This window comes from Chelonoidis abingdonii, chromosome 7 (genome assembly GCF_003597395.2).
Source record: "Chelonoidis abingdonii isolate Lonesome George chromosome 7, CheloAbing_2.0, whole genome shotgun sequence".
Taxonomy (NCBI): Eukaryota; Metazoa; Chordata; order Testudines; family Testudinidae; genus Chelonoidis; species Chelonoidis abingdonii.
Window position 1 is genome coordinate 78,544,807 of NC_133775.1, and position 13,350 is coordinate 78,558,156.

Sequence of the window (13,350 nt, forward strand, 5' to 3'; positions counted from 1 at the left end):
TCCCAGTCTCTCCACCTTCCCAGACCCAATCCCAATTTTCTTGCCCAGCCAGTCCCAGTTCTCCCCATGTAACCCAGCTCATCAGCCCCTCCGCCCTTCATGCCATCCATCCCCATTTCCTAGTTCATCTCCTTGCCCAGTCAGTCCCAGTCTCCCCCTTTCCTTAGTTCCTCAACCAATCGCAGTGTTTCCACCTCCCACAGGCAACTGATTCCTAGTCCCAGCCCCACTCTATCCCCAGCTTCCAGTTCCAGCCTACCTTTATCTGGTTCTAAGTCCCAGCCTCTACGCTCAACCAGTCCCAACTTCACATTCTCCGCACCAACTGGCTCCCCGTTCCAGTAACAGTTTCTCTTCCTCCAAACCTAGTCCCAGCCTCACCAGAATTCTTGTCTCAATCTACTGTTTTTATTCCCCCCAGTCTGGCTTTTCTCCCCTCTGCTTTCGAATCAGATGGCTTCTTCCATGCTGCCTGGGTGCCTGTGTGTGTGTCACTGAGAGCACGAGAGAGAGGATCCCTGCTCTGAGTTCCACTGCCCAGCCCGCAGAAGCTGGGTGTAGCTATTACTGGGAAAGCCTAGCTTTGCCCCTGCAACCCAGTCACTCTGTGGCATTTGTGCGTGCACAGTCCCGTCATGTTTAGGAGCTGTGACGGAAATGAAGCATGCTCAGTGAGGAAGGAATGGTCAGCGATTTCAGCTTCTAAAACTCTAAGAAGTCTCTACTGAGCACGTGTAAACTGTTATTTTTCAAAGGCTTATAATTAGGCCATTTAGCTGGATTTTCACAGGGACAGCAAAATGCCACAGCATGTTAAATTTCAAGTTTAGCTCCAAAACACCAAAGCAGCAGAACCTTTCAAATAAAATGTCACCAGAATTTTTAACGTGGGCAAAACAACGTATTCTTCCTTAGCACTGTTCTTGGAAACAGCTGAACCACTTTAGCTGAAGTTTTGTAAAAGAAATCTAATCCAAACCAACCCCCCAATTTCCCCCTAAAATTCAGCCTAAGGCAGACATCAGGCATAGAAAATTTCAGTCCAAACAAGCAAATGAAAACAGGGTCTTGTAATAACAATTGTTGGGAGACCTTAATAATATGTGGTGCTACCTGCTCTGCCTATAATTATTGCACACTTACCAGGAAAAATGTATGAGCTTTCAGACAACATTTCTAATTAGACATGTTTCAAACAGTAAAATTGCTATAAAGGGATGAAAACATTTTCTGTTTTTTTATCATCACCCACTAGTGTTATGTAAATATATTAACTGTCAAAGTTCTGCCATGGTTATACATTCTGTTCTGCTAAATTACAATAAGAACCCACTAATTTTTGTTGCATAAATTATAGCCATGTCTATAACCTTCCATTATGTTTCATATTTTTAAAAGCTATTTCCTATTTCCAGAGATATTGTATGTATCACCCAGATACTTTTAACTTTTCTGATAGTTTTTCATATTTGGGGGGGGGGGGCGGTTGGGAGGAGGCAAATTAAGGCTCAGATCCTGAAAAGAGAATTGTGTGGCTGGAATTCAACAAGGGTCCGCTCTGTACTTGTCTTTGCAGAATCAAGGCCTAAATTTGGTTTATAAGAATGACAAAAACCTGGCTAGATACTGGATCCTTTCACGTGTATCATTAGAGACATTTTCCCCTCAGATATACCCATACATCCAAATTCAGTGGAAAACATTAACACATAACTGAGGACAGAATTTGTCCCATAATTAGGTAAAATGTTTGGAAAAAGCAAAGAAAGGAAATAGTTATGACAAAAACTGACAAATTAATGGAGGAATTAATATGACCTCCCTCTACAAAATGTCTTTAGGAGACATTTAACCTATTTTTCCTTCAACATTTTGTGGATTAATTTGGCGTATACATAGAATTGGCTACTTTGTGTATGCCACCTCTAATTCTATATCCTCCTTTTTTGCTCTTGGGGCTTGATCCAAATCCCTTTGAAGTCAATGGAAATCCCATCAGCTGAAAAGGGCTATTGTCTAAGCTCTTGGTAAGTGACTATGACGTGTGCCATATTGTTCAATGGTTGTGTGACAGGTTGGGACCTAAGTAATTTTTTACTGCAACCTAACTGGTTCTTCCAAGTGAAAAAGTACCTTCATGATTATTTTTGTTTTCAAAATAAGTGTAGTGGAGTAAGACTCTTTTAGGTAGCCAGAAATAATCAGCTATAAAACATTCAATTCCTCAAATATTTTATGTCAGTTAAAAAAAAGAAAAATCCAACCACAAAAGCAAGTCTCCATGCATTATCCTCAGTATGATTATTGTATGATCCACATTCATGTAATATAAAATATGAGGGTTAAATGATGCTTTTTTTTATAAAACTGGAAAAGAAAGAAACTATTCCATGAACAAATTACCACTGTAAACTGCTCTTTTGCGATGATTCAAGCCACAAACTAGTGTGCACTTTGACTCATTTATGGCTTCATTATGCCTTTTGAAAGAAAAAAGACCCTTCAATGGCACATTTTGGTGGATCTTTCATGCTTTAAGGGCAGACTGCAGCATTTCACAAGCAGTCATTTCGCTGAGTAGATCTGGCTGTGGTTTACATAAGTTGGTACTGTTTTATATCCACTGAGTGGGGATTCATTTTGCACTGGTGTAAATAACTACATAGAGTACAAGGCCATGGAGAATCAGGCCCAGTGTCTCCAGGAGGAGCTTTTTATAATTTACGTGTAAAGTCTTTGATAATCCAGAATTGAAAGAAAAACTGGATTAAAATCTCCTGAAACCTTTACTGAAGAAAGCACTTTGTTGGAGTTTCAGTAACCATTTTCTTTACTCTATACCTTACAAAAGTGAATATTTAGTTTACTTTAAAAATCTTGAGCCATGGAGCAATTTGACAAAATGGTGCAATTGTAAATGTCAAAAAAGTCTATTTTCATTAGAAATACAACCTGGGGCACACAGAGCATTCAAAGTGTAATTACATTCAAACCAGGTTCAAATTACTGAACAGAAACCAAGTGCCTTTTAAAGTAAATGCCAATTAATGTACTGCTAATTCCTGCTCCCTCTCCCATGGTTGATTTGGTTTTTCTAACCACTCCAAAAGGGAATGGTTTAAATACAACTAATTCTACACTTTCTATAAAAGCCTAATTTACCATGAATTTTTATATTTGAATCCAGAAAAGCACATTCCATTTCTTAAAAAACACTAATTTACTATGAGACTTCATCTTAATTTTATCTCCATGTAAATTATTTTAAAAAGTCAATAATATGAAAAACTTCCTTAACAAATCCTTTCTTCATTTAATTTTAGAAAGCCTGAAAAGGATGATTAGCATGATGACCAATTCACCAAAAAAAAAAAATGATTAGCATGATGACCAATGGACTAAAATCGATGACTTGCTGCTTGTTTATAAAGCTTACAGTTCTATAAGGTTAAGAATGATGTCATTTAAAAAGTGTGTATTTGTCACACACACAGGAAAAGTATAGCTCATGTGCGTTTGATGTTTCACATCTGTATTCTCAACCGAAAAGCAGAGTTTTCCCTGCACACTTCTCTAGATGTGTTTCTCTGAAAGGTCAGAAACAGACAAGCTAATATACTCCAAATGAGAATCCATAGGATATTAATCCAATAAGTTTGTTTAGGTCTTCCTCCAGCTACCCCTATTCCTGTCAGGTCCTCTGGCCACTAATGTAGAGGAATCAAGCCAATCTCAATGAACCGTTAATTTCTGGGCAATCACATTTCTCTTGTGTCACTTTCACATCAACCGGAATGGCATCTTGCTCTCACAACACCTCTTTGAAGATGTGACTTTTATCATCATCTAGATGGGTTGGTTCTGCTCACTCTTTGCTCTTCCTGTAGGGAAAATCACTAAAGCTGCATGTCTGCATGGTTTCCACCAGGAAATTTACCACATGCTTATAACAGGTGTCAGCAATGGATGCAGCTGAACTGCTCCTGAAAACAGTTGATTTGCAAGTGTAGATAGCTTTTGAGGTAAGCCACCTTTGCAAATATGTTGCCTGCCTAAATCTTTCTGTGGGGACCTGAAAAACCAATTCACTTGTCTAATTCCTATTTTTAACATATCCCAATATTAAAACAACAAATGGCAGAAAAGAGGGTACAGGACAGCCCCAAATGTCTTCAGGAAGGAAAGACTATTTTTAGGGTACAAATAGGATAACCACCACTCTCGGAAAAGCCAGGAATAAATTAGGAGCATCTAGAAAAACTAGAGGGTAATACTTCACTTAGCTCAAGAGAGTCCTTGGACTATAGCCAGATTGAATGTAGACTCATATCTCCAATTGACATCGCATCATGAACCAAACTTGCTATTCCAAAATTAACTAAATTCATTAAATTCCAAAATGACAGCAAATTTGTGAGAACAGCTGACTGCAAGCGATTTCTACCACTGAAGATACAGGAAATCTTGGCACACCTGTGAGAGTTCCACCAGTTGTAGCTCAAACCTTGCAGCATTGCTGATATAAAATGATGGCACTATCAGATAAACCTAGACCTCAACCCCTACTCTATTTCTAATCTAACTTTCTCTCAGAAGGCCAACATTCCCATTTTCTGCCCATCTCTAATTTTAATTTAGCAAAACAGTAATTTTTGCACAGAAATCTTTAAGGGAAAGAATTATTATGACTATAATTTGAATAATAATAATACATATAAAACCAATAATATATATAACTGCATCTAATGGGCTAGCTGATGAAAACTGGTGTGGCTCCATTGACTTCACTGAACCTGTCAATTTACACTGCTTGAACATTTGGCTCATAACTTATATTTCTTGCAAACCAATCATAGAATCAGGGTTGGAAGGAACCTCAGAAGGTCATTTAGTCCAACCCCCTGCTCAAAGCAGGACCAATCCCCAACTAAATCATCCCAGCCAGGACTTCGTCAAGCCTGACCTTAAAAACCTCTAAGGAAGGAGATTCCACCACCTCCCTAGGTAACCCATTCCAGGGCTTCATCACCCTCCTTGTGAAATAGTTTTTGCTAATATCCAACCTAAACCTCCCCCACTGCAACTTGAGACCATTACTCCTTGTTCTGTCATCTGGTACCACTGAGAACAGTCTAGATCCATCGCCTTTGGAACTCCCTTTCAGGTAGTTGAAAGCATCTATCAAATCCCCCCTCATTCTTCTCTTCTACAGACTAAATAGTCCCAGTTACCTCAGCCTCTCCTCATAAATCATGTGTTCCAGCCCCCTAATCATTTTTGCTGCCCTCCTGCTGGACTCTGTCCATTTTTCCACATCCTCTTGTAGTGAGAGTCCCAAAACTGGACACAGTACTCATATGAGGGCCTCACCAATGTCAATTAGAGGGGAATGATCATGTCCCTCACTCTGCTGGCAATGCTCCTACTATACAGCCCAATATGCTGTTAGCCTTCTTGGAAACAAGGGTACACTGGTTGACTTCATATCCAGCTTCTTGTTAACCCCTGGTACTTTTCTGTAAACTGCTGCCTAACTGTTCAGTACCTAGTCTGTAGCAGTGCAATGGGGTTCTTCCGTCCTAAGAGTAGGACTCTTGCACACTTGTCCTTGTTGAACCTCATCAGATTTATTTTGGCCCAATCCTCTAATTTGTCTAGGTCCTTCTGTATCCTATCCCTACCCTCCAGCGTATCTACCACTCCTCCCAGTTTAGTGTCATCTGCAAACTTGCTGAGGGTGCAGTCCACGTCGTCCTTCAGATCATTAATCCTTCTTTTAGTAAATTTATCGTCTGTGCTAGTATGTAACCACCCATCATTGTTACTAAATTAAAGGCTAAAATCATGCTCACAAATAGATTGAAAAGGAGTCTTACCTGCCCGATGAGTCCTAAATTAATATTATATGGTGCTAAGGAATGGGATAAAATCAGTTTATTGTCAATATATTGGTGCAAACCAGGCTAACCACTAATGTCCTGATCCTAGACACACTTAATATACATGCTTAAATTTAGGCACATGAATAATCTTATTGACTTCAAACGGGACTACTCATGTGTGTAAAATTAAGCAAATACATTAAGTGTCTGCTCAAGACTGTGATTCAAACTCTCAGAGCTGAGATTCCTTACAGACTGAGAATTTATATGAAGTATTACAATCATCTGCTAGAGTAAAACCAGTGCCTGTGAAGTAGTCACTGAAGTCAGTTGAAGGTGAAACTTTTTAGAATGTCACAAGATCAGGCCCTTGCATTGTAAGTACCCAAATTACACTAATGGATCCAAAAGGCCTTATGTGCAATAAACTACCGATCTCACTTTCAGAACTCATATTACTATACCAAATCTAGCAAATAAAAAAACGACTATTGTATTTCAATGGCCACAAACCTCAAAAGCTGTTATGACTTATTTTAAACACCATTTGGAACAGATGTACTGAACTCATAACCTATTTTTAATAGTGTCAGTAACCTCTCATTAAGCAGACTTATGGTCTGTTTCTAAAATTAATAAGATTACAAATATTAAAAAGACCTGAGAAACACCTTAGGTTGACTCTTACCTAGATCTACCATGAGCAGGCGAGTGAGAGCAGTGTAGAAAGTTGTTCGGCATCTAAGGTCACTGAGACTGTAATTATCATTCACTCCCAAAAAAGGAAAGTGTTTACTCTGGCAAAACATAAGGGCATCACAAGTTAAAATAACTTATAAAATTATGGAGGAGTCTAAAATATTTGAACATAATAAGAAAACTTACTGTGTGATTCTGAAGCATGAACTTCACAGCATCTATTTTCACAAGTTTTTTTAAGAGAATATAAGTAACAGATGTTAAGGAAAGTCTCCCTTAAAGTATTATGCTGAGATCTGAATATTGCTGTAAACTTAACTTGCATAATTATGAATGGTACAATTGCTAACTGAAAGTATTAAAATACACATCTCTTAAAATATGGGGTTTCTGAAAAAATATATAGCTCAGAAATAGTACTATGGACATTAAAAATGATTATCTATTATTAACCAAAGCAATTACATTTCATGTCACATATTTTAGTTGCAAAAGAGCCAATGAATTAAATGGTATTTAGAATTAAACTAAAAGTTTTTGACAATAAATGATGCTGGTTTTCCAGCTAGTACCACGTGGCCAGGATGGTGGAGGACATACTGCTGTTTTGTAGTGGCAGCTGGTGAACAGGATTTGCCCTTACTGAGAGAGGTTGCCAATAGGCAGCCAAATTGGCTAGCTGGGGGCCTTAAACAGGATCACAAAGGGCAGAAAGGAATTCCCTTACTTTTACTTCTCCTTTCTTTAATTCTTCTTCACTTCTAAGTGTGACATTAAAGGAACTCTCTAGTTCTTCAGGGTTTTTTGTTTGTTTGTTTTGTTTTACCTTTAAGGGTTGTGGAAGGAGTGTACAGGGCAAGTTAGGCCAACTACTGGTCATTAAATGTAAGCCTTACTAAGTATAAAGACTCTCCTTTTGATTGCATGGAAGAGGAATTTCCCAGGGGTATGTTGGTCTGGAAGATTTGCAATTTAAGATAATCTTGCCTTAGGGGGAAAAAAAGACAAAAAATAAGATGCAAGAGAACTCTCCTGACTCGTCACACACAAAAAGGTAACCTCTGAACTCTGAAAGGTGAGACTCCTGCAGGATGGCATCTTCAGAGAAGCAACTGGTTCACAGACAGAAAGAGAAAGTTACAGGATATAAAATTATCCTTCAATGCTTCTGGATTTTGAATACTTTTATTCCCACCTCCCCGCCCCCCCCAACAATATCCCATAATTATATGCAACATTTAAAAAAAACAACAGGAATTACAACATTTTGCTAGTTTTCATAAAATCAGTTGTCAACCAGCAAAGAAGATGCTAACTAAGCTAAGAATCTGATCTTAGAGATGCTGAGGCATCTCAGTCCCTGTTGAAGTAAATGGCACTTGGGTGCTACTCAACACACTGCAGAATGAAGCCAGCCCTTGGTTTGGTTAGCCAGAAAAGTCAAATAAGACATCTGTCATATCTTAGGGTATATATCCTATTATGATTCTTCAGCAAACAGACAAGTGAAAACTGACACTATCTTTAAAAAAAAAAAAAAAAAGGAAAAAAAGGTAAACCCCCCACAACTCTATCATTAGTAGGCATCTCTCCCATTCATAATGTTAATGAACAGTAAGTCATGTTTTGCCAGTGGAATATTTATGGAAGCAATAAAGTGGATCATTCTCAGGATGAATCCAGTACATTTAAGATGTATTTACTGTGAAACTGCGTATGCAGAACTATTTTACAAACCAGGGAAAAAATATTTTTAAAAATCATAACCTATGCCAACGTTGCTGTCTTTAATTACACTCTAAAGCAATAAATATTAAAGAATGAAATCTGTTGCAGGTTATCAACTACTAAAAAAAGAAAAGCTTGGTTCATATCATTGACTTAAAGGGCTAAATGATGACAAACATCCTCTACATTTGCTTGTGCATGTTTACGCATATATATGAATATTTTATTTCAAAGAAGGCTAAGGGAGTTGGGCGCCTACAAATCCTAGCCACAATCATTTACGCAAAATCTTCACAAAACAATGCAAATCCTGTTTGCTATTGGCTCTTGAGGTCACATGGTTGATAAAAGTGATTTCAGACTGTGTATCCAAGAAAACAGTTTCACCCTTTAAAAATTGTGAAGAAAAAACGCATTTCCATGACATGTTTTTCCAACAGAAGCCCTCATTATATGAAGAAATACAGATACCTGCAATGTTTTACTAGTTATTTAAAACTTTTAGAAAACATGAAGGATTGAGGAAATAATCTTACTTCCAACACCACCAACCTCACAGTTCAGATTGCTTAGTGTAGTACTTTTTTGTCTGTTTTCACTTTAAGCCAATTCTACCAATTTCTAAGTGCAATGTCACACTCAGGGGAACGTGTTTTTGTTTGCATTAACAGCACTTCCAGTTTTCTAGGAACTTAGGTCCGATCTATGCTAATTTCTAACATAATGGGACGCACCTGCAACATTTTAGTCTTCAAAGTTAAAACATGGTTCTGTCTTACAATACATATGGATCTGAATAAGGTTCAGAAGTCATACTACAGCCTCTGACTTCTTCAGAGCTGTATCTTGGTTCAGTGAGATGGTTTGGGCCACATTACAATGTAAGACAAAATTGTATTTGAACTGCCATGTTTGTCACTGGGTATCCCAATCTGATAGAAAGTATATAGCATATGGGACCTTAAGCCTTCAGCCTGGTGCCACAGTATACAACTAAATTGTGAAATTATGTCATAGCAATGCTCGATAGTGTGTTATTACTTACACTGCCTAACACTATGGGTGTTCTTTCCATTCATGACTAAAACCCGCAGTTAATATTAAAAATGCTCAGGCCTTTACCCAGTATTCTATTTTCTTGCACCAAAACTCAGGTTTAAATGCTGAGCACGAAGACAGAAGTATGAGGTTTAGAAAGACCTGAAAATATTTAAAGGATGTTAATAAATACAATAGGCCAGATGCTCAGTGTACATCAGGGCAGGGGGGAGCAGATGGCTCTCTAAGGGTTGAGCTTTGGTCTGGCAAATATACCCTGCCTCAAAAACATCCTCTGTGTGGGTACTAATCCCTTGAGGATTCTCCCATTAAGGGAATCCATTGCTACCCATTTAGGGCAGTCTTCCACCTGTTTGGTGCTGAGAATCTGGCCCCAACTTTATCCCACATAGTGGGATTTCTTTTTCTTCATTTTTCTTTTTTAAAAATGTAGGAAATCCCTTAAAAAACTAAACTAAACAAAAGTTAAAGCTGCAAAACTAAATTAACGAAGCACTCAAAAGTCAGAAAGTGACATGTTAAGGTTGATTGCATAACTTTAACCCTTTCCCCAGTTCAGTGTATGTGTATTATGATATAGTCTTCAGCTGCATGATCACATGCAATTTTGCCCCCACAGGATCTTTTTTCACAACATTTCTCCATTCCCTACAGTTGTACTGTGTACTCTGAATGAGGCTGGTGTCTGTAGTATGGAGTTTGGATGGTGTGCAGTAAATGAAATATGGGACCACACACTGTACCTTGAGGATAAAAAGAAATACTGAACAGCTGTCCCATTCACTGAACACTGGTCATCCCCGCAGTGAATGAGGTAGGGACCCCATGGACAAAAAAATAGCATGAGATAATATATTTCAAGTCTGTTGCAATGCATACACACAAGTGGGCAGTTGAGATTGCACATTGTTATTTCCTGACCTGAGTGCTTCAATTTGCAACCTTTATGTTCTTATGATGTAAGGTTTTTGTAGGAATGATTAATCTTAACTTCAGACTGATCAAACTATTTTTTAAAGTTATTATCTAATTCCTTAAAAGGCTGCGGATGCGGAATATAGCTGCTTTTGGCAAACCTACTAACCTGATTTAAAGGAAATAGTTAGCATATTTATTTTTGTTAACCTACAGTACTTGGTTAAGAGCTATCTGTTTTCATATTGCAAAGCTATACAATTTCCCCTGCTTGTAAGAGAGATCTTTAAAATAAACGTGGAAAAAACAGACTTTTTGACAGACTGAGTATTTTGCAGCCAGTTGCTTTACAAAATAACAACACAATTATAAGTATTTTGTTATGGAAAATGTATGATGATAAAGTTAATTATTAGGAAGAACTAAACATGCATGAGGGAGCACTACGACGGCACTGACATAAAGGAACCACTAATATATTCCATTATGTAAATGGAATTCAAAGATATTTCATGAATGATCAGCTAGAAGGGACATAATGATTTATAATTCAAATAACTGAGCCTTAAAATCAAATTGGGCTAATATATTTCTGAATATGCAAACCTGGAATCACTGTTAAAATAATGTAAAACACGACACCAGTACAAATCATTTGTTGCCTTTTGTTGTTTTTAAAATGTCATTGTTTCCCTTTTTGATGTTATGTAGAGTGCTTATTAGGATTAAGATTTTTCTTTTTAACTAAGAGAACCTTTAGAAATAATGAATTTTATGCATAGTAAAAAGATAAGTACCAAATTTCTATAAACATTTCGAGACTGACTGGATATGTAGAGATTAATTTTCTACTAAGAAAATTATATGCACATGAATGACAAATACTGGCCAAGAACTGAAATTATTTGTTTTTAACCTTTCACCCAATCAAGATGTATCCTATATCATATGCTGAAAGTGAAGCCACTGGATCTGGTCTCTTAAAAATATAATGTTTCTTCCAAAGTCCTTTAAAATCATTATTTTAAAAAAACCAAAAACACCCAAACAAACAAACAAACAAACAAAAAAACCCCAACAAAACTAACACAGTGTGAAAAGGCCAAAGTTTGCAATGCCAGGAAGTACTTATAAACCACTTCATAGGTTTAGAAATAAAAAGAACTTCAGCATTATTAAAAAAAAAAATCTTACTGGTGAAGTTTTTTATAGGAAAAAAAATACATATCTTTAAAAGCCAAAATGACCAGTGAAATTGGGTTGTACATCATTTTCCAGCAAAAAGGAAAAACAGCCTCGACAGGTGTAATTTATCATTTTTCTGATTTAATACCAAAGAAATATATTAAAATAATAAAAAGAATCCTGAAATCCTCAAAATTTGTAGTGATAAATAGCCCTCCCTGTCTTTATTGCATTATGCCTACTAACAGAAATATTGCATGGTGGATTTTGCCAGACAAGGACGATTATTTTCCAATAAAAAGTTGCATATTAAATTCCAGCACAAAAGTGGGTGTCTAATACTTTTGAAATCTTTTATGGTTTGCCACGGAACAGAATTCTAAACTTAACTAATACAAACACATTACAGTGAAGTGAACCAGCATTAAAGCTATCTGTTCCACCCCACCCTTCTAAACCAGGGAAGCTACTGTTCTTAGAATGTTTGCTTAAATATGTTTTGATGTTGATGGTTTTAGTTCATCTTCCCTCTTATTGATTTTAAAATGTGTTTTATTTTGAAGTCTCATTTACATATCAGTATATTTGAAAAGGTATCACTACTTCTGGATACTTGCATATGGCACAGCTTTAAAGCTCTGCTTTTATCAGGGATCTTAGCAACACGTAATAAATTACTTAAGGAAAACGGTCTCTTTACAAATCTTCTCTTCAGGACACTTAATTATATACCCCTGTTTAAGCTCCCAGATCATGGTAATATTGTATCCAAATCACAAACAGCAAACTCATCTACTTTACTCAAAGTATGATCTGAAAACTGTTAAACCATCAAGATATTCCTTGGTCACCTTGCAGCCTTAAAACAAGTATCCGTTGTGTCAGTAACTGCAGATTGTTCCCCATTTTTTAGGGCTGAGATGGTGAGGTAGGTCTCAAATACATTCCTGCACATCAAATGCTAAGTGCCTGACCCCAATTCCTGTGGTGGTGGTGGTGGTGGGAAGGGCAGGGGGTGGGGCAGAGCTACCTTCTAAATTCTTAGTTATGTGATAACAAACATATAACCGGCCCGTTGCTGTTAACAGTAATATAATGGTGACTATTTCAGCCTACATACATAAGTTAGCAACAAAATAAGTAAGTATTTTGAATTAGGTAGAATATTTTAAACTTCTTGGTTAAGTTAGTGTATTGAATACAACCAGATATAGTAGAGGGAAAGTGAACCCATTAACTCTTGTACATTCTTATTCATGCATTGCAATAATCAATCCCCTTTTTGTTTTTGTTAAATACCTTAGTGATGTTTAGATTTCACCAGTGCTCATTATATCTAGTGGTGTTAATAGTAGATATACATATATTTAACATCTCCCATGTTGACTGATTAATAATACTTGTAGTAAGTGTTAGAAAACATACACTGCATAATTTTAGCAAAATGAAATGCACTTATTCAATCTGCAAAACAATAAGCAGCATTTAATATAAGGAAATGTATTAACAGTCTGATGTGATGACTAGAATGCTAAGGAGAAAATAAAATGATTCAGGACTGCACTTTCTAGCCTCCTTTCCTTTCTGACTGTCTATAACAGTAATCTCTTCACCTGAAACTGAAAGAAAAGCAGTTTTTATTTTAAATATATCGAAGGACTTCCCTTACTGAACATTTCTATCAGTTCTGAAAATTTTTGTTTTCTATTGCCTGTATCCACTTAAACATCCTGGTATGTCAAAAATTACTACATGCTAATTTTCTTTGAAAATTGATCTTCTTGTCTGATTTTTTGGAAATTCAAAAAGTAAACATATCACACTCTCTTTTATGATGTATGACTTAAGTAGCAGCCTCAAAAAGTTTGTGTCAAAATCTAAT

General features: G+C 36.8%; 1 protein-coding gene across 1 annotated transcript in view; it reads right to left on the minus strand.

Moving 5' to 3' along the window:
- Positions 1–13,350, minus strand: part of RANBP17 (RAN binding protein 17) — a 258,121-nt gene that overhangs the window by 82,682 nt on the left and 162,089 nt on the right. The window contains exons 17-18 of the mRNA XM_032768764.2: positions 6,768–6,831; positions 6,571–6,679 (exon numbers count right to left, since the gene is read on the minus strand). Coding sequence (XP_032624655.1) covers positions 6,571–6,679; positions 6,768–6,831 — 173 coding nt within the window. The remainder of the gene's footprint in view (positions 1–6,570; positions 6,680–6,767; positions 6,832–13,350) is intronic.